General features: G+C 38.0%; 2 protein-coding genes across 4 annotated transcripts; one reads left to right on the top strand and one right to left on the bottom strand.

The window, feature by feature from the left end:
* Position 1: 1 nt before the first annotated feature.
* On the top strand, positions 2–3,631 carry pafah1b3. Of its 3 annotated transcripts, none has more exons than XM_034698265.1 (6): positions 2–20; positions 553–646; positions 1,170–1,259; positions 1,377–1,493; positions 1,649–1,771; positions 2,215–3,631. In XM_034698265.1, exons 2-6 carry the CDS (start codon positions 566–568, stop codon positions 2,473–2,475), a joined length of 672 nt encoding a protein of 223 aa, XP_034554156.1. In that variant the 5' UTR covers positions 2–20; positions 553–565; the 3' UTR covers positions 2,476–3,631. The 3 variants fall into 3 exon arrangements, with proteins under 3 accessions (XP_034554156.1, XP_034554154.1, XP_034554155.1); XM_034698263.1 differs by lacking the exon at positions 2–20 and adding an exon at positions 140–267; XM_034698264.1 differs by lacking the exon at positions 2–20 and adding an exon at positions 256–368.
* A 2,445-nt stretch (positions 3,632–6,076) lies between these two features.
* ceacam1 (CEA cell adhesion molecule 1) lies at positions 6,077–21,694 on the bottom strand. The gene is made up of 16 exons (XM_034697627.1): positions 21,283–21,694; positions 20,882–21,190; positions 19,015–19,296; positions 18,373–18,639; positions 14,949–15,242; positions 13,359–13,640; positions 12,996–13,262; positions 11,534–11,809; positions 11,178–11,429; positions 10,423–10,695; positions 9,913–10,164; positions 9,550–9,825; positions 9,215–9,466; positions 8,836–9,123; positions 6,837–7,085; positions 6,077–6,660 (listed from the first exon to the last, which is right to left on the bottom strand). Exons 1-16 carry the CDS (start codon positions 21,425–21,427, stop codon positions 6,572–6,574), a joined length of 4,053 nt encoding a protein of 1,350 aa, XP_034553518.1. The 5' UTR covers positions 21,428–21,694; the 3' UTR covers positions 6,077–6,571.
* Positions 21,695–22,339: the final 645 nt, after the last annotated feature.

Raw genomic sequence — 22,339 nt, forward strand, 5'->3', positions numbered from 1 at the left:
CCATCTCCTCTGAAAGTGAGGTAAACCGGTCTAATCTTTTAGGTTCTTATTCACAGAATCAATGCTTTTACAGTCGTTTTTTTTTAATCGAATGGTTCTAACATATAATATAAGAAATGTATTCATAGTAAAGTGTACATTTAGGGTAAAATATATGGAAACATATATGTTGTTGCCCATGGAGGATAATGGTACATCCAATCAACGTTAGAGTGGACATTTACTTCCTGAAACTGAATTGGGAGATGACGATATTTTGATTTTATGGTAATCTTTGTCACTTGTATTAGTAAATGTAGCTGTCACTCGAAGCTCTGCCCTTTACCTTTGGTTCAGTGCAGGCTTGTAGACTTTGGCGATATAAATCTGTGCGTGTAGTAAGACTATATGAGTTAACCCTCATCTTTCTTTCTCCAGTAGGCTAGCTACTGTGGCTAACTCTGCCAGCCTCCTCAGATTTAGCTAGCAGTTGCAGCTATAGGGGTTTGATTAATCGGTTCCTTTCCGTTTCAAACTAACTTATTACACAAAGTAACTGCTTTCCTCACACAGATAGAGTCAAGTCATGAGTGCAGAAGACCCAAACCCCGCCGCCACACCCACTCCCTGTGAAGACACCCAGGGAGATGGACGATGGATGTCTCTGGTGTGTGAAATAACGTTATTGTTACAAGCTTACTTTTCACAACGTTTTATAAAGCTTATTAAGCATTTGGATTTTCAGTGTTTCTCAACATGTATGCTCATACTTAGTTATGTAATTTAATAGCTTTAGTGTGACATATTTCACTGCAGTTTTCTGCTCTGATCCATACAAAAGTTAAAACAACCCATGTTTTATTATATTCTTTTTGTTTTTATGATCTAATTGTAAAGATACAATCAACTAAAGAGGATTCAGTCAGGATCATGTTTAATTTAACAGCTTTCCTTGATTATTTCATACTTATGAAATAAATTGATAAATTGTTCATTGTATGTTAACAAAACAGACCAAAGACATACTGTTGTACATATGCTTGTGTTTCTCATGCAGCTGCAAAAAATTTTTTTGGCCAAATTCAACTGATGTGTATCATGGGGTTTTCCAGAAAAACCTGTGATGTTGCATCTAGTTTGATATCTTTAATATTTATCCTGAAAGTGTCTTTGTTATTTTCTTTTTCTAGCACAACCGCTTTGTGTCTGACAGCAAAGACAAAGAACCTGATGTTCTGTTTGTTGGAGACTCTCTCATTCAGCTCATGCACCAGTTTGGGGTAAACATAGATGACACACTTTCCCACCTCATGTTCTGTAGCATTTGATAAGCGTCTCTTGTTCTCTAACATTGCTATGCACAGTTTCAGTTTCACACATGGGCTTCTTTTTTGCAGGTATGGCGGCAGCTGTTCTCTCCCCTTCATGCTCTCAATTTTGGTATAGGTGGTGATGCAACACAACATGTGCTGTGGAGACTGAGCAACGGTGAACTGGATAATATCAGCCCAAAGGTTCAAATCACAGCTAAATATAGAGAACATTACCATGCTTGTTCAGAAAAACAGTAGACCCATTGTGTCTGTATCAAAATTCGAGGTATATTGATTCCAAACTAACAAAAACATGAGTTCAATCACATATTCCTCTCTGTTTTGTCATAATGTAGGTTGTAGTGCTTTGGGTGGGCACTAACAATCATGGTCACACTGCTGAACAGATCTGTGGAGGCATCATGGCTATTATCCAAGTCATCAAGAACAAGCTCCCTCATGCCCGGACACTTGCACTGGTAGGCTTTGTTTCTAATACATTCCTCACACAAAGGAAGGGTTCATCTGCTCGACTGAATGTTTGTTAAAAATGAAAAATTAAGTTCATGCAAAATCAAAGTGCACATTATTCTGTGTTCATTTAGTTTTTTCTAAGCTTTGCGGGCTCAGGTGAAATAAGGCTGCAGGGTTAATGCTCTGCAAAGCATACACTTTAGATTAGAATAGTGACCTCTTGGGAGAAGTGAAAGGACTGTAATGGAACTACTTTTGAATTAGATAACTACACATTTTATGAGTTTAAAGTTACATATGGTTGAGAAAGTGATATCTGTTTGAGCTTTATTTAATCTTGGTAACCAGTCCTTTTGATATAAAACAATATTTACATATAGAAATATTGGTAAAATGCTAAAAAGTTTCCCACTTCTTTAACATGTAACATCACTGCATCCTTTTCCAGAGTATACTGCCAAGAGGCAAAATGCCAAACATTCTGAGGGAGCGAAATGCCAAGGTGAACAAGCTGGTCCAGGAGGCCGTGTCGTCCCTCCCCCATGCCTCATACCTTAATGTGGACCCAGGATTCGTCCATTCCAATGGTAGCATCACCCATCAGGACATGTACGATTACCTTCACCTGACCCCTCAGGGCTACCAGGCTGTGTGCGACCCCCTGCACGCCCATCTCAAATCCATGCTAGATAAACCTGCAGAGAACTGAGCCAACAGAGCACAAACTTACACTACGGCAGTGGTCCTCACCCCTGGTCCCAAAGAGCATCCCCACTTGGCTTATTAACACCTACAATGATGGATAGTATCAATTATTAAGGGCTAAGAGCTGCAAAAGTGATCCTCTTCATTGCCAGGGTTGGTGACCACTGTTACAGATAATGGGACCATAAAGCCTTTTGTGTTAATGAAGCAGTCACAAATTAAATTTGCTGCGTTATGGAGAGAAAAAGTCTTGTCCAAGTTCCCAGTCAGCATCTGTTTCACCAGGTTTTTGTTTTTTAAATGTCATCCCATAGAAGGTTTGTTTAGTTCACTGCCCCGTGATGCAAATATTGAAAACCACAAGTTAAAAGCTTGTGAAAAGATGCAACAACTTTGTCCTCAAACAAAAATATGAAGTTGTTTGAAAAATTTGCTGATTGAAAAGCTTTATTTGGAACGTGTGCTCCTGATCTCATTTCTTTGGCTACAGCTCTCATGAGACTTCCAGACTCTAATTTATCTTAGAAAATGGACAGATATCTGCTTCTTAGAAGACATCATCCCTAACATAATTCACTGTCCTGCTGGAGCCACTGGAACAGAAGGTAGTTTGAAGATCGTGCAAGACTTTGGCTCTTTAGTTACCAGCAGAGAATATGAGATGCAAGGACTGCCCTTTCCAGGAAGTTGCTGTAATTTGTCACTTTGGTTTCTCAGTTTCACCAAGTTTCATTACTTACATTTATTTGGTAAAAGCTTTGTTTACTTTTTGTGGTGTCTGGTGTCTTAAAGATGTTGATTTGAATGACCAAATGTTTTGATTGACTGTTTTTTTTTCTGTCATGTCACATGTCCTATACTATTGTCCTTATTGCTTCAGCTTTTGTAAGAGCAGCAGAATTTGAAGTGAGGGACTGGTTTTGTTGCTATCATAGATGTATTTGAGTAGGTTGTGAAGTTGTATTGATATATGTGAAACTGCTTCTGCTTCAAGTGTAATCTTCTCTCAGCATTATGACCCATCAGAGTAATTGTAAAGGCTTTACTTCACACTAATATGCTTCTTGGATAATGATTGTGTTACAGAACTTGAATTATGCTTCAGGATGGCTGATTGTGCAAGTGATGGAAGAATGCATTAAATATGAAAAACAAGATGATTTCAGTGTTCTTGATTGATTTGCGTGATAATACTGAGCGAGAAACATTGTTTGCAGCTGATGCAGACACTTTTTATACGGTTCAGGTACTTACCAGGGGGTTCATTAAAAGTACAGGTACCAAGAATTTGTAAACAGGAGATTCATTGCCTTCGCTTGAGTGGTTTACTAAGGATGTCAGACATGGCTGTGTGCATTTTTTGAAACTTGAGGAGATTGAACAAGTCCAGCTATGCTCTGGACCTGCATCCAGCCTTGGAGACACAAATACAAGACTCACACTCCTTCCAACAGTCACGACACATACAACACCGTACAATCCTGGCCATTGTCTTTATTATGGCAAAAATTATTTAAAATATGACAGTAAGTTGTGTTGGTGTCAGGGCTAGTAGGAGGCACCATGTATTATTATTGATTATGAGCCTAAATGCCATATCATTCTTTAGCCAAGAAAATTATGACAATTCTCCAGATCTATTAAACACCAAGCTCAAGCATTGGCATAGATCATATATCACTTTGATGCTCAGCCTCCTGCATACAGATGCATGTGATGCACAAAACCCATTAAGATAAGTTCACTTTGGGTCGCTGGTGGCCTAGAGGTCTAAGTGCCCCACCTACAGAGGCTTACAGTCCTTGTTGCAGAAGTCGCTGGTTCGATTCCCGGCCGGTCGACCATTTCCTACATGTCTTCCCGCGCTCTCTACTCCCCACATTTCCTGTCTCTCCTCAGCTGTCCTATAAAATAAAGGCCAAAAGGCCAAAAAATATAACTTAAAAAAAAAGATAAGTTCACTTTAGACATAAAAACATGCCCATTCTGTACTTAAGTGTCCCGTTTCTAAAGATCAGTATCATGTGGGCCCCTCTCACACAACCAAAATGTGTTTTTCCCCTTTTTTCTTTGCCAAGGTATTTTCCTGTTATTCACAGCCATTCACTGTAAAGGTGAAGACTGGATGAGACATGCTTCATATAACTGGCAGTTGATAAATGTGCCACAGCTCTGATTTCAGAAATCAACACCATCCTTTATAAGGCGCCATAACAATAAGTTTTCCATTCCTTTGCAGGGAAGTTACTACACAGACAGGGTTACTCTTCCTGGACTCGCTTCATTCACTGAGAAAATATGTTTTTGCTGTTGGTTTTTGGACTGCTTGCATTCGCTGATCACAGCCAAGGTATTGAAAACTTTATAAGAATGACACAGTGTAACACATTTTAAAGTAAATTCACAACCTGAACATTTATTGTGAGAGTTTTGTGTATGTTTTTTTTATTTTTTCATTTTTCAAGGTTTTTCTGAGCCTGAATATTCCTTGGTTGTTCCCACATTTTCTGATGGTATGTGAAAGTAATGTTTAAAACATTTTTTCACAAGAGTGATCAAAATACTTAACTGAAGTACCGTTATAAATCTAATGTGTTTAACAATAAGATACATGTATAAATTGTGTTGTAGCTTCTGCCGTTGAAGAACCGTTGGTAATTGCAAATCCGATCAACACTCCCAGACAGTGCATATGTAAAGGTAACAGCAGCATTCTCCACAAAATACACATCTACTTTTCATCTCATCTGTGTTTTTTTAATTTTTTTATTTAATGTAAGCATAACTTCAGTAAAACAGGAGTCATTAATCCTAACCCATTCTCTGGTTTATTCACCCAGGAGTAGAAAGAGAAATGATGAGTACAGGGTGCCTTTGTCAGCAGCCTGCGAAACACAAAGGCAAGCGTGGAAGATGTGAGTATTCTACAGTTTAAGAGATTCATAAAACAATAATATAAAAACATACCTGAAATAAGTGAGATCATTAATAAAAGAAGTGTATCCCTGTCTTTTCATAAACTTGAGGAGCTTGTCAAGGTTTAACAGATCTTTAAGCACTTTGAATTGTCCACTGAATCTGTTTTTTCCTCTCTCTCCTTCTTGCTCCACCCGTCTGGTAATGACTTAAACCACAAGTGAGAACGCTGTGCCAGAGGAAAAAAAACAAAAACCTGAAAAAGTGCAGGTGGGTTCTCAAACCGCAGACCCGGGAAAACACTAGGAAGTTTGGTCCAAGTGTCCCTATTTGAACGGCACGAAGAAGCATTTAAATACACACATTTACTTTGTATGAGTACTGTTTGTGCAACCATAACTGACTAATACTGTATTTGCATTTTTCTACATGTTGGTGATGGAACAAAGAACACCTTTTATACTTGCCAGCTCTGTTTTTTTCTCCTGTGTATTAAAGATCAATCTGAGTGTTTATTACAATACACCTTTCTGTAGCTCTTAGAATCAGCACAAAGACTCGATTAATACCCAATAAATGAACTGTCAATAAAGTTTGAATAAAAATAGTTCTGTTTATCTTTTTATTGATTCAGAAATAAAAATGTTTTTTTTTAAATCAATGTATAATCAGATTTAAGTTATCTCACAGTTAACACATTATTGCACTTTACAAAAAAGCTGCAGGTAATCAGGATGAATTAGTGCAATTTGTAACAAACACAGAGGCATTCCAGATAGACTTGCAGACTTGCATTGTTTCCACTCCGTACACATAAAGTGCATTACTATACTCAAACTAGTTTAGGGGAGAAAAGGGGAAAAAAACCAGTCACCACAATATCAGAACTACTCTTACTTACCCATAATGAATACATTCAACATAATAAACCCAAACAGCAATATAATACATGAATATTATTTGCCGCTTCACCATAAGAGTAATTGTATCGTATGCTTATAAAAATATGTGAAATATCACACCTACATTTCTAACATGAATCAAAGATTGTTACAGATTTTAATTCTCATAATGGCAGCAGAGTATTGTACACACAGTATCTCCTGTTCATTTCAGGTTGTTGACAAAGCCAGCAGAGGGAGCAAGAGGCCTGTCATTCTGATTGTGTTGCTCACTGTGGAGATTCAGTTGAAGAACACATTCATAGACAAGGCAAGCAGACCCATCATCATGAGAGCAGCTTTGGGTTGGGTGTGGAGGCCAACAGCATGAGCTATAAAGGACAGAAGTGACAAAAATAAGACAATGAAAGGAATAAATGAGGAGAGAAGAAAGTAACGCATTGAAAGCTGGAATCTTAAGATATAAAACAAACACTTTCCCTCAGTTGTACAGTCTTTTACAAAACGTATTGGTAGTGCAGACCTGTATTCAAAAAGAAAGACTCACCAGTGAATAGTTTAGCCTGGTACAATGTGATATTGGTCACAGGGTTCGTTGCTCTGCATATGTAGTTCCCGTCGCTCTCGTTTGTCACAGGAAAACTGAGAATAGAGCCAGCCATTAGAGGCTCGTTTAAATCATTGTGGAACCAGATGTACTCACAGTCTGGACGGGAATCAGTGACGCATTTCATGAGCATGGTAATGCCAATCGGTGCTGAATCTAGAGCAATAATATGCATAGACAGAGGACCATCTGCAAACACAGAAAGAGACAGAGAGTCAGAGAAAGCTCACTTATACAATAAAAACCATTACATACAAATAATTTGTTTTGTTCTTTGAATTATTTTCTGTTTGCTTGATTTCTAATCATTGGCTCAGTAAATCTGTAGACTAACCATGCTCTCTAATACAATTCCTCCAGCATGGTGTTCATGAGTGAGTTATAATAATTGGTGAAGATAGTAGCAATTAACGAGGAAGTGGACCTGACTTAACAGAAAAATGTTGATACTTTTTCAAATTATGTTATTTCAAAATATTGTTACAGTGAAAGTATGTATGATTGAAGTATTTGATCCTGTATTTTAGAATCCTTTGAGATGATTTCCTTAAAGGCAATTAAAATGAAAGAGCAATGAAATTGGTCTGACTCGCATTTATGTATCTATTTTTATTCTAATTCTACAATTTTTATTTGAGTACTTTTGTATTGTGTTATCAAAGTCATTGTGAGAGGTACAGGCTGTAAAGTAATTATGCTTTATTGTGCCGTTGTTCTGTCGTGTAGTGCTTTTAGCTTTTAATATTTCAATATTGCAAAGGTACATTTGTTGTTTTATTGTGATTAATTACTGTTGTCTAGCTGTTTTTATAGTATACTGTTTGTTTTTAACAGAGGTGTTGTCTCTATCTCCTGCCCAGGGACAGATGTGAATTAGCTCAAAGCTAACTCTGGCACAGCTACATGGCTGTACACTAAATCCCAGTCAAAATAAACGAATACAATTTTAAAAAGGAAATAAAAAGTTGTTTTAATTATGCAAATTGCTTAGATAATGTTTAGATTGTATAGTATTGTATGTCCATCAGCATGTTCTGTCCCTATCAAATAAACAATCTAATAGATGAGGCCAACAGGCTGCACAGCTTGGTTGGATGTTTGGTTTCACCACACCTCTTGAGCTGACATGGAAACATTGCTTTAATTGGTCAAAAATAACTGTGGACATGAATTTTTTTAGAAACTATCCTTAGCCACTTATGTATATCAAATATAACGATGTTTCAAAGCATCGATTAGTTTAAACCTTATTTACAGTCTATGGTTTAAACAGGTATTTAACTTTGACTAATCGACTACTCTACAGGAAGGAAAACACACAGAAAACAGTACAAATTGAGCACAAATAATTGAACACGACTAGACCCAAGATCATATCTCTGACAGGTAAGCCATGTCATATTGGTTTGATGAATGTGGCTAACGTTAGCAGAGCAAGCACCACCAGCCGTCGGCCCTCCTTCTGGGTTAACATCTGCATGCCTGTGCTCATTCAGCATTGCTCCAGACGAAAAGTTATATACCAGTTTAATCTGACACTGCCAAAATACAACCTGATCTCCATATAAAGATCAAAATACTTCCAAAATACTGTGCTTGCTCGCATCCAGTGAGCATTATAGCATCGTGGCAGTTGCAGTCACTAGGTACAATCCCGGCTAGTTGTGGCTGCGCTACAGCTTAGACACAATTCATGACTAGCATTTCAGCCGTACTACTATAAAATATTAATAATTCAAACAATTGACTGGTAGTTCTGGTGCCAACTAGTAAGGTCAAGGACGTTAGTCAACTAAATCCATATATCCCTAAGTAAAGTAAGGAATTTTTTTAATGTACCCATGCATTTAAACATAAGACACCGAAAACACGACCTCCCTGGCAAAAGTGATGAACTGACTGAGGTAAAGACTTCTTGTTTGTTTCTTATTACACTCACAGTTGCCCAGGAGAGTGTATGGGTTGCTGAGATGATTTAAGGCCTTAGTGGAAGCAACACACTGGTACATCCCATCATCATTACTGGTCAGTGGAAGAAAATGCAGCATGTTGTCTTCAGTGTGATAATAGAACATATGTGTATCTGGGAAGGCTTTGGCGCTGAGGTTCACGTTGTCCTTCATCCAGTAGATGCTATCATAGGGCCCAGTCACTTCACAGGTGAGGGTGAAGTTTTTAGTTTGTATTGGAATTGTGTTGTGAGTGATCACGAGTGATTCTACAGCTTCTGTGTACACAAAACAAAGCAGAAATCAGTTATGCAGTCAGTGCATATGACCTATATTCAACAAATCCCATCTATATTCAAGTTTACTTACCAATGACTGTGAGCATCTGGGAGTTTGTGCTGTTTTTCCCTGTGACATTATTGTAAGCCCTACACGCGTATTCTCCGCTCATATTGAGAGTCAAAGGGCTGGTTCTAAACATTGAAGTATTAGCCACCTCCGAGCCATTGTACCACCAAGTGTAGTGACTTGGAGGCATCGAATGGGCAGAGCAGTGGAAGTACACTTGCTGCCCAGCCTCAGCATATGATGGACCTTTAATGATTGGTGTTTCTGGTCCAACTGCAAAGGAGAAAGAAGTCTTGAATGGTTTCATATATTTTTTTAAACGAATAAGGATTGTAAATTGATTAATTGACACTTACAGTTCACATAGAGCATGGCTGGAGGGCTGGTCTTGTTCACAGCAGCATTAAAGGCGACACACTGATACTTTCCAGTGTCATTGTAGTATACAGGGTTGAAGGTGACATTCTTGTTATTCATGCTGAAAGTTGTCCTGTTGTCTCCATGCAGTGGCACACCATCCTTCATCCAGTAAACATGCTGAGCAGGTCCGGTCACATCACATGTTAGCATAAAAACATGACCTTCTATGGCTGGTTGATTTGGCATTTCTATGCGTACATCGATGATTGGATCTGAAAACAAAGCAGAAATTCCAGTTTAGCTCTCTTAGATGCTGCTTTTGTCTTTTTTATCAAACTGAAAAGCAGTCCAAGTCTCACAAACGACAGCAAGCATTGTGTTCACTGTGACGTTTTTGCCGGTGATGTTGTTGAAGGCCATGCAGGTGTACATCCCCATCATTTCGAAGGTAAGAGGAGGTGTGTTGTACTCAGATGTGCTGGCCACAGAGGAAACATTGAAGAACCACATGAAGGAGCTTGGAGGGTTTGAAGCTGCATCGCATCTGAATGTGACGTTTTCTCCTAGGGTTGCAGCCTTTGGTCCCACGATGGTTGGCATCATCGGTCCAACTAAACATAGTAATATTACCTCCAATCACTTTCAGATAAATCATGCTCACTAGACTGAAAATATGATTGTACTTAGGATACTTGAAGCCAATTACAGCACAGTTGGTTTTAGCATAAGTATCACCTCCAGTCGGGCAGATCGCCAATCATATAGTGTAGGAGCCAATAAGGTGGGGCCCTGGACACCCCCTGTCAAACAGAACAAACTTTCTCCACTCCCTACAGGAGCTTCAAATAAATTACACGCTGTGTACTCACAAAACACCTCCAGTGTGAAGTTTGCACTGGTGAAGTTGCTGAGTGGGTTGTAGGCGACACACTGGTAGTGTCCATCGTCATAGTGCATGACCGGATCAAATGTGAGGGTGTTGTTGTCCATTGAGAGGGTCCTTCTGTGGTCAGCTGACATTGGGAACCAATCATGCATCCAGATAATCGAGTCAACACTTCCAGTTGTCTCACAGGTTAGAGTGAAAGTGTGGTTCTGGATCGGGTAAGCCTCAACAGCTTTGATTGATGTTGTTACTGGAGCTGTGGGAAGACCGTAATAGTCACCAAGGCTACTCCAAAAATATGTGAAGTACATCTGTAGTCTTGTATTAAGAAATATAAATGAGCATTGAAACGTTTTCTAGTAATGTGTGGATCAAGCCTTCTGAAACTTTGAGGCTTTGTTTCTAGGATCAAATGTTTGAAACGTCAAACTTAGTGACATCTGAGGGCTTTCAAAAGTTAAAAGCCTTCATAATGACATTCTGAGGTGTTACCTCAGTTCGCTAATAGTTATAGTCTTATTTATAAAAAGGCAAGTCTTAGAAACCTGTGATATAAAAATAAAATTTTACCTTTTTTTCTGACGTACTGTATGTGATACAGATTCATTTGTGCAATATTTTGCAGCTAAAGAATATTGCTTCATCAAAAAGCCTTAATACTTTTTTTATTTAAAAAAATGAATGAATCGTTCCGGTGTAGTTATGTTGAGTATTTTTGGGGCTCAAATCTTTTCTTACCATAAACAGTCAGCATGGTGTAGGCAGAGTTGTTTTTGCCGGTGACACTGTTGTAGGCCTTGCAGATGTATCTCCCACTCATGTTTAAGGTCAGAGGTCCAATCGTTAACTCAGAGGTATTAGCCAGCAGGTAGTCGTTGAAGTACCACTTGATGTCACTGTGAGGGTGAGAGTCGCTGGAACAGTTGAGCATTACTGTTGCCCCTGTCAGAGCCATGTACGGCCCTCTGATCTCTGGTGTCATTGGGCCATCTATTATTTCAGAAACAAAGTAAAGAGGTTACATTTTTCTATTCTTATATGAACAATATTTAATGTGTGCAAAGTACTGATGTGCAGATAAATAAAATACTTACAGTTTACCTCAACCTTGAAAGGGCTGCTGGTCATTTTGCTAACTTCATTAATTGCCTCACACTGATACTCTCCTCCATCATGGAGCTGAACTGGGTTGAGAGTCAGTGTTCTGTTGTCCATGTCCAAAACTGTTGAACTGTCAGCAGAAATATTTTGCATGTCTCTCCACCACTTAATCATGGTAACGGGTCCAGTCACTTCACAGTGAAGAGTGAGTGCCTCACCAAGTATTGCTGGCCCACCTGTATTATTCACATGAACTGCTCCTAGTGGTTCTACAGGAGGGAAAAAAAAATAAGGTTACTGAGAGTCATAGACAGATGTACACTAAGAGACTACGACACATGCCTTTGTTCAATACTTTGACATTTAAGGGAGTTGACTCATTGCATTTATAGAGCATTGAAATCAGCATATTCAGCCTGGAATTGTGAATGCTAATTAGTGAGATACCTCCAAGTTAATAAAATAGGTTTTTATTAATGGTACATTTGAGACTAACAAATGTCTGAATACCTACCTCAGCCAACCTCTGCTCCTCCGTTTTCAGACCAAATATCATCTTGATGTTCAAACCAATCACACCAACACAAAATGGAGTTGTAGGTCACACCTAATTCATGCCACTTGAAGTTTAACACTTTGACTCTTTAGCTCATGGTCAGCACAATAGTTGCCCCAAGTGAAGCCAAAACTTATAGACGCCCCCTCCCCTGGTTTTTGGCTGCAGTATAAGTCTTGAGGCCAGCCTCCTCGATGTTAACGCATGGAACATAGGTCAAACTGGAAAATTTAAAAATACACGTCAAATAAATGTTTCCATAACATGATTTCTATCATGGCAGTTGGTTCTTATCATGCTTATCTATGTGCAAGCATTCAATTTTCTGAGAGGTTGTTTTAATTAGTAATATGATACAAAAACAGGGGCTGTGTCATTGAGCCTTTAGCGCAACACTCTTACTTATTTTGAGATAAATGTTGAAGTCAGATCAAGAGGAAGGTGTACATTCCTCTTGATTTTAAATTAGTGTTTGTTACTTTGTTTGCAGATAATCCCTCTTTTTTTTAGAACTAGGCTTGTTTTTGTATTTAGTCAAAGTAAAAAATGTAGTTAAATATTTCGTTAAATTTATGAAAAAAAAATATTTTAACTTGCTTTCTTAGGAAAATATGCTTGGTTTACCTCTGAAGAGGCAACATATTAAAACCAGTTGTTGGCTAGCATTGTTATTGGTGTACATAAGACTTCAGGAAGTCACTGGGCTATGCAGGAAATTGTCTGGAAAATCACCACACCAAACCCAAAGTTCTTTTGTATGAACTGCATAGTTTCAAACTCTTGAGTAAAGAAGTTAGGTGAGTATATGACTTTAAATGTCAAACTATTTCTCAACATTATTCCGAGTGTCTTCGCTGACATAAACACAGTCAGAAAATATATTCTTTTCAAATACTTACTCACAATCCTGATCATTGCACTTGCGCTGCTGAACCTCATTGTGACTGTGTTGTGAAATAGGCATTTGTAATTTCCTGAGTCGCTCTCTGTAACCATCTTTAGTTGAAGCTGTGGGCCAACATGATTGGCCCACAACATCCCGTCTACCATCCACTGGATTCCTGCTGAAGGGTTGGAGTCAGCTGAACACGACAGGGTGATGTTGGATCCTGTTCTATGATTGTAGCCCACTGGCATGATTGTCATTGTCGCATCACTCGGACCATCTGAAAGAGGACCAAGAGGAAAGCTGTGTTAGGGATTGAAGTTGAGGGATGGGACTTAATGTATTGGCCTTTAATCTGTCAGTATTAAAAACTTACAGCTGATGTTCAGATTAACAGGGGCGCTGACTTCAGAGCCGAGAAGGTTGGACACATTGCATTTGAACTGCCCCCCATAATGGCGGGTCACATTAGTAATGGTGAGAGTGGCACCTCCATCGCTGAACTGTACTGCCTCACTGGCTGTGATCACAGAGCCATCCTTCATCCAAACATAAGACAGGGAGGAGCCGTTGGACACAGAGCACATGAGAACTGCTGTGTCATTGAACTCCACCAGGCTGGTTTCACTTGCCTTGAGAGTCACACCTGAAATGGGCTCTGCAATGTAGAAAATATCAATGTGTCAAGTCTTTAGAGTTAAAATATCACAGTGTTCTGGTCAAACAATGTTGTGTCCAAATAGTTGTAAAAAGGTGGAAGAATTACTAATCACTCAAACCGGAACTTATATTACACCTTAATTGCTATCAGCAGCTCTATGAATGGCTGCTAATCTTTAATAAACCAAGGTCCAAACTTAAGTATCTAAACTATATTGTATGACATTTTCACAAGCTATATGTTCTGTGCCTGAAGATAAGCTGTTGTTTCTTTAACCAATTACTAAGCTGTGTTAAATTATTTATTCTGATTGGTCGTGATTTATTCTCAACAACAAAAGTGATGTCAAGGACAACCTGACCAAACAAATTATATGAAATCAATCCGCAGAAAGAAGTTCCGGCACATTTTACCTCTGCCTTTTGACATGGAGGCAAAAATGTTCTGTTCTTATTATGAGAAACAGGAAGTAATGACAGTGACCAGGCTTAGATGTGATGATGACAACAAGCTGCTGAGAACATTTCTAATTTGCTGGTAACTTAAACCATAAGGGGCAGTTATAATAGCAGCAGTCTTAAAGTTGTGATATTCAGTGTAATGTAAATTATAATAAATAAGCAGGCTTATCTTTAAATTGACGGTGAATTGGAATGTTGACTTTATTCTACTCCGGTTGATAAGAATCCAATGCCAGGGAAGTGTTATCAACTGTGTAAATGAAGGGACCATTTTTTTTTGTGTATAAATAAATCATCTTTACATCAATAAAATCATCTTTAAATCAATGTTTTGATTCAACATGTTTATGTCATTTGTTGGTAGCAGAGCAAAAAGGAAAATATTCATCTGCTGGGATTTAAGAATCCGTTCATCATACACTATCCCCATATTGTTTTTGGTTTGATGATTAAACCAAGCCAAAGTAATCAACATAGTTTTTTGTTATCATATTAATGTAAGAAACATCTTAGCCACTTTAATAATTTAATCTAAACTCAAATCAAATTGAAATCAAAGACTAACTTAATACATGGGCAAAGCAATCTCAAGCAGCTGCCCAAGTGACAGTTAAAGGTATAGATGCCCTGCTCTATTCTTTCATCTGGCAAATCAGAGCTTTGCAAACATGGAAGTTAACAACAGGAAAGAAAAATACTAACTGCTATTTTCATTATTTCAATCATAGCAGTTTTTTTGTGAATGTGTGTTTCGAGATTTAGCTTTATTGAAAATTAAATTTCCTAGTATAGTTAGAATAAGAAAAGGAAGTGGAAAAGCATGACAAATGAAAATGATCCTTACCTTGGACGAAAAGTGTCAACTCAGCACTAAAAGCATTCAAAGCCAGTAATTCATAATTTCCAGAGTCTTGAATCTGTAGTGACCTTATAGTCAGTGAAGAAGTGTTTGAGTTGAATGTCACCCTGGAACCCCAAGTGTTGGAAACTATAAAACTTCCTGGGATAATGAACACAATGAAATCTGTGTCAAACAACCATGCCCCTGTAGTGACACTGGCATTGCTGGTAAGTGTGACTGTGCTGCCCACTGGTAAAGGGTTCTGAGAGGCCTCTATCTTCTGGCCACATGAAGGAGCTGGAATCAGAGAGCAAGGAACAAGAAACATAGTCATCATCTGCACACAAATAACTGTGGGAGTATTGATCAAATTGGCTTTAAAACACTAAAATATATTACAGTACATTTAAGAGATTTTGTAAACCTTAATAGTCTGAAATGAGAATTCCTTCAAATAGAAAATAATCCAGTTTACCTGTGGAAAACGTAATCACAGCTAAGATCAGCACAAACACCACAGGAGGCTCCATTGGGCTCGTCTGTTTCTTTTGTTGCAAACTTCCTTGTTAGCTAAATGGTCTTGGCTGTGGCGTGGATGAATTCAAATCTTGTGATAACGTATGATAGTAGACTCTTTTTGATCAACAAATATTTGCTCTTTATCGGCCCAGCTTTCTGCTCTCAGTGCTCACCCCTCATCTACCATCACCCTGCCTCCTCACAGACCTGGCCACACCTTGTTTTGCCCTGACCTACGCTGGTACTCCAAGGAGTGTCCATTTACTGTAAACCTCTGTCTTTCTGAAAGTTTCACCTAACCAGCTGAAGGTATGAGGGCTACTTTTCAAAAAATACCCTTTGACTGAGAAGTAATACGAGTTAGACCCAAACAAGTGAGTCACACGCTCTTGCCAAATGGGCACATTTTTGTCCTATAATGCGTGAGGAGTAGTATTGGAAAATAAGGAAAATACTGGCAATAAAATGAAAAATCTGCTGAATATTTAACATGAAGGAGACTGAAAAGATTAATACATTCTTTTGAAATATTTATCAATAATTTCTGAACATGTATTAACTCATATTCATGTCTGTCCACCCGACAGCGTCACTAAGAGTTAAAAGTGATGAGCCGTCACTGAAAACAACTTACGTAGGTATGCATCTCTTTCCCTTTCTCTGTTTACAGTAACCAGGTGCCCACAGAATAAACACTGTATTAAACAAGGAAGGAAAAAACTAATAGTCCTTTTTTATTTAAAAAAAAAGTTTTAAGCTTTTAAGGCTCACTTTGCTTGCAACTGCTTTTTGATCATCTTTTAGTCTGTTCTTTTGGTTCATTATCTTGTTGTGTGATGTTGTCATGTCTACTCCAAATAAACATTTACTAACTTACTCACTCACCTTTATGAGAACCATGTTAACTCTATAGCTAGAGCCGTCGTCAGACAGGTAGCCCTTTTGTAAACTTACTTATAAACACACCATGTGTCTTTTCAGTACCTCTTTTTTTCTATTAACCATCTATGTGGTCTTAATGAAAGATTTTATTTTATTCTCTGCCACAAAAACAGCATTCTTTATTCATTAGGACTGCACAAACACAAGCCATTGCAACATTAATTTATTTGTATTATACACTTGGTGTCATTAAAAGACTTACAGAAATTCACATGGATATTAAACTTTTCATACCATACATGAATGGCTAGCATATAACACATAATGGCACAATGCTTAAAGACTGTGCAGCGGCATGAAAGATAGCAATAAAAAAGACTATGTGTTTGGGTTGTACAGTTCCTCTGTTTGTATCTCATGTTTGTGTTTGAGGGTTGTGATTGTGTTAAACATTTTCTCTTCACTGTAATCCTCATGCGACAAGATGAATCATTTGATTCAAGTACATATTACAACAGCACAAGGTCAGTTCAGTTTTAATCAACATGGTTCAACATTGGTAAAAGTAAACAAATGTGATTATAAAATTTTTTTTTTTACATTATTTAATAGTTACATTTAAAGATTCCATTAATTTCTTCACACCACAGTTGTCCCTCGAGTTAGGGAACCAGCAACATCTGTGAAGGTCAGATAGTTATAGCTGTTGTCAGTCATGGTACATACCACTTCATGCATATAGTTATATTTTTTGCATTATATTTTTCATCTAACACCAGTCTGGTCAAATATAGTCTAAGTTTAATCTTTTTATTCAAAGATATATTTTAAGTGTGGCTGAATGATTGTATAACTTCATCAGTCAAATATTTAAGAACAGGTTTATAAGAGTTATTTAATAAACAACAGATGAATAATCACTAGCTCCCTCTGTAAAAGCCAGCCTGTTCGCATTTGTTAGCACTTTATAAGTCCTTAATGATAATGAACAGATGACCTTTGGTTATAGAGACGTGGAGTATGAACAAATTGACAAAATCTATAAAATTCAGCTTTGGAGGAGGCTGTTATGAAGATAATGATTAGAATATTTAACCACCTTCAGGCGTGACTTTGAGTTAAACTTAAACATAATTCAAGCTCCTGTGAGGATATTTAGCTGGTTATAAGACAGAATACAATTAATATCAATGCTGTTTTGTGACCATTAAAAGCAAACACGATCATCAGCATAAAGACCGACGATTCCTAATTAGTTTATTTATGTCTAAAGCTACAGCAAGGGGGTAGGTGTCACATGAAGTGACATCTGCACACTGCATGAAACTGATTTTTTATTTTTAGTTTGAACAGCTAAAATCTCAATTATTGCTATATTCAACTGTTGGAATAAGATGAGAATGTTATTACCAAACTGTCTATGTCACATATGGACATTTCATCTAATATTTAACACATTATACCATGGTGAAGATCTTTAAAGTTATATTTTTGGGGTTTTGTGCCTTTTTATGATAGGACAGCTGAAGAGAGACAGGAAATGTGGTGAGCAGAGAGAGGGGGAGGACATGCAGGACATGGTGGAACCGGCGACCTCTGCGACGAGGACCATAGCCTCTGTATGTGGGTCGCTTAGACTGCTAGGCCACCAGCTCACCACCAGCTGGCCACCATGGTGAAGATCTGAACTGATTTAAATCAGGAAGGAAGTGCAACCATTTTGGTGGGGTTAAATACAATTTTCTATTTTGAGACCCAAAAATGTTTAAAAAATCAATGAATTTAATTTCCAAAAACTATTTTCAAAGCTAACATGAGATTCAGCTTTAAAAGTATGCTTTATTTCAAGGAGGTTTTCCAAAAGTTACCTGAAAATTAATAGAGCAATCCAACCAGTAAAAGCAGAGGCAGGAGCCATGTGTTGACTGCCTGTTCAGATGATCCTGAAGACACAAACCAAAAAGAGGATAAAGTTGGGAACACATATAAAAAAAACAAGATTGATTGAGTCTCTTTACTATCTCACTTGCTATCAGGATGTTTTTGGTGATAGTGCTGTTCAAGTTGGTGTGATTGTTGAATGCCAGACAGGAATAGGGCCCACTGTGGTCCTTGGTGATACTCATCAGTTCCCACAGTGGGCCTGAAGTGTTAACAAGCTCTCCTCTAAAAGCCCACTGGAGCTGAGCTGGAGGGTTGGACTGTGCCACACAGAGCATGGTCAGATTGGACCCAGCTGGGAAGGAGGTTGTGTTCTGTCCATTGGCTGTAAGGGCCATGTTATCTGGACCATCTGAGAAGGAGCAACAGGGAAACGAAAGAAGACATGCAGCAATTTAGACCTCTGTAAATGTAAATGGGCTGGCCTTTTTCACACAGCTGCCATTTTCCTCTGATATCAGGCTCGAGTGGGGAGCCTAAATACTGTTAAATGGCAAACTTCTGCTACCAGGTTAGACATTTATATGATATTATTGATATAGGAAACCTGATTAATCATTCATTGACCCTTGTCTTGATTGGTCACAAAAAAATAACCCAATTGATTGTGTAAATATGGGAAATAGTGCAACATTTCAACGTAAAACATCATGACATTGATAAATCATTAGCTTTGTTGTCATTGTCAGATCAGCAAATAAGGAATAGATGATGCTATCCTACTTACAGATGATAGTTAAGTTGACTGAACCACTGGTTCCATTGCTGATAGGATTGGATGTGTGACACTTGAATGGTCCCTGGTCATAGCGGGTCACATTGGTTATGGTGAGAATGGAGCTGCCGTTAGTGAGCTGAACTCTGTCACTTGCTGTGACATCAGAGCTGCCGTTCATCCAGAGGAAAGTGAGGGAGGATCCAGAGGAGACGGAGCAGGTCATGACGGCTGAGCTGTTGAACTCCATCAAGCTGGTTGGAGTTACCTTTAAAGTCACATTTGAAATGGCCTCTTTGGAAGACAAATGGAGGAGACAAGAGCCAAGATGTTAACATTCAATAAACAATACTCTTATGTTTTGGCAATTTAAAAACTTAGTGTGTGTAAAAAAAAAAGTTAAATCCAGGTGACAGAAGAGTCCATTAAGCTACCGAGCCATTTCTATCTTTACAAGGGTTATATTCAGTTTTTGGTGAAGTTGTTAGAAATGTCCAGATTTTATTACATACTAAGTGAAACAGTTTAAAGTGATGTAGTACTGGACTACATTGTACCAGGGTGTGTTTCTACTTTTAACACACTTTTTATTAATCTAAATAAGGGAGGAGGATATTAGACAAACAGACTCAGTGTATTAGAATCCAGTACAACATCCTTATACGACCTCATTACTAAAACAGACAATTATAATAACTTTTAACTAATAATACAATATGCGTTAAAAATCTTGAAAATAAATGAACCTTTTGCAAATGACTGACCTAACTGTACAAATACCTTTAGTCTTTTTCCAAGTAAAACTTCAATGAAAAGTTATCAATAAAGGATCATTTCATTTTAAAAAATCTAGTAAATCTCTCAGGACTGTTGTGAATATTAACTTGTGCAGTACAGTCTTTTTTTTTTCTAGTTACCCCCCTCTTTTTTTCCCTAGGGGTTTCCCCTGCCAAATGGCAGCACTTGCACGAAACTATTTTCAACTAAAATGATGCTGTTATCAATTATTTTATACTTGAATATTAGGAAAGGGATATGGAAAATGCCACAGTAAGAGGATGCTGTAACCTGTCTAGTGAACAGTTGTAGGAAATCTATATTTAAGTGCAAAAAAAAGAGTAAACTATTAAGTTTTGTTTTGTATGCAGAGGAAGAGACATGTTGGTGAGTATTGACCCAGCAGAAACAGGCCGATAAGCCAAGTGTAACATGATGAGACAAGGTAGAGGTGAGTGTTGACGTACACAGATACTGAGACAAGGTGGACATGGTCACGTAATCTAAAGGGCAGGAAAAAAAAGCAAAAAAATAAACTCACATTGATCCTGACAGCACACAGTGAACTAGGGTAGTCTGCTGGTTATGAGTCTACAATATCACGTGACTGAAACATGAGTTCCTGTAGGATTCACTTCTGTTTAGGGAAACTCTTATTTTTTCAATACAGCAGAAACCTGTTCCACTGAGAAGGGCAGTGTAAACAAAAAATCAGCACATTTTTTATCTCCCTCTTTTATTGCATCAAGTAAAGAGATGTTGTTATTTTCAACTGTCATGATTTTTCACTACATCATGTGGTCTCTGTATACAAGGCCTGTTTTGTTATATTTTCTTTTAACTGTTAAGACTGATTTCCTTGTTGACGTACATCATGTTAAATATTCCATATTTTACATAATTACATAAGTCAGGCTTGATAACTAATATAAACACTGATTTTAAATGATACATCAGACAATACATTATTTTTTTATTGTATTTGTAAGATATAAGACTGATATATAAGAAGAATATAACAGAAGAACATTAATGCTATAACAGAGGAACAAATTAAATCAGTGTCACTCCCAACCCTGTATACAATATATTTCAGTCTTACCCAGAACAGTGATGGAGGTATTGGCCTTTAGCTGGGGGTCAGTGCTCTGCACAATGTAGACACCTGAGTCTGCCACCTTGACAGAGCTCAGAGTGAGAACACCAGTGAGGACGTTGACTGACGCCCTGCCGTTGTGACTGGGGAAAACGGCCTGCTGCTCCCCGAGCCAGGTGAGGATTTGGGACTCTCCAACGGCCCAGCTGCCACTTTTAAAAGATGTTGCCGGAGACAGAGACAGCGTCAATGTGTCCCCAACCACAGCAGGGTTAATAGAGGGCTTGATCTCCACATCATCAGACGCCAGAGCAACTGAAAAAAATAACATTTATTATTTAGCGGAACATAAATAACACGTTACTTAAAAATCATAGTACAAATTCTTTGTCCATAAAATAGCCTACCTTGAAGAAAAGTCAGCATTAAAAATGCCAGGGTTTCTCCACTTTTTCTCCCCATTTTGTAAAGGTGGTCTGAGGATGACCACCCACTCTCTCCCCTCTTATACGTACAGTCGTCCAGCCCCTTACCCATAAATTCCTTCAGCATTAACACTAGTTCTTATCTGCAGGTGTTCCAGGTTACTGGATGTTTATTCTTGTCAAACATACAAAAGCTGTATTACATTTTTTGTTGACCAACTTGGGTGAAGTTCTGTAAATTGCCAGTGAGCAAAATGACAAATTATGACAGGAGGTATGTGTCGCAGGATTGGGCGGATAGTGTACCCACTTGTTGTTTGAGGTTAAATCTGTTTTTTTTTCTTACATTAGTATGCCCTTATACACTACCAGTCAAAAGTTTGGACACACCTTCTCATTCAATTGTTTTTATTTATCTTAATTATTTTCAACATTGTAGATTAATACTGAAAACATCCAAACTATGATATGATATGGTTTAGCCATAATCTGGATTACAACAGTAGTCAAATAGGGCGATCCATTGTGTGCTAACCCTACTTCTGAACAACACAACTGATTGTCTTAAACACATTAAGAAGGCAAGTCATTCCACAAATGAACTTTTGACATGGCACCTGACTGTTCATTCAAAACCATTCCAAGAGACCACTTCATGAAGCAGACTGAGAGAATACCAAGAGTGTGCAAAGCTGCATCAAGGCAAAAGGGGGCTACTTTACAGAATCTAAAATATAAAACATATTCTGGTTTGTTTAACACTTTTTGTTAACTAAATAATCCCATATATGTTCTTTCATAGTTTTGATGTCTTCAGTATTAATATACTATGTTGAAAATAATTGAAATAAATAAACCCATTGAATGAGAAGGTGTGTCCAAACTTTTGACTGGTAGTGTACCTATCTGTCACTTAGATATTGGATAAAAGTTTGATGTTTTTAAGTATTTTCATCCCGACTCCTGAAGGTTTCATTGTCCACCTTTTAGACCTTTTAGATTGTGGTATTGGGTGTGTGAGAGGGGGTTCACAGTAGGT

Source organism: Notolabrus celidotus, chromosome 12 (genome assembly GCF_009762535.1).
Source record: "Notolabrus celidotus isolate fNotCel1 chromosome 12, fNotCel1.pri, whole genome shotgun sequence".
In the NCBI taxonomy this organism is placed as follows: Eukaryota; Metazoa; Chordata; class Actinopteri; order Labriformes; family Labridae; genus Notolabrus; species Notolabrus celidotus.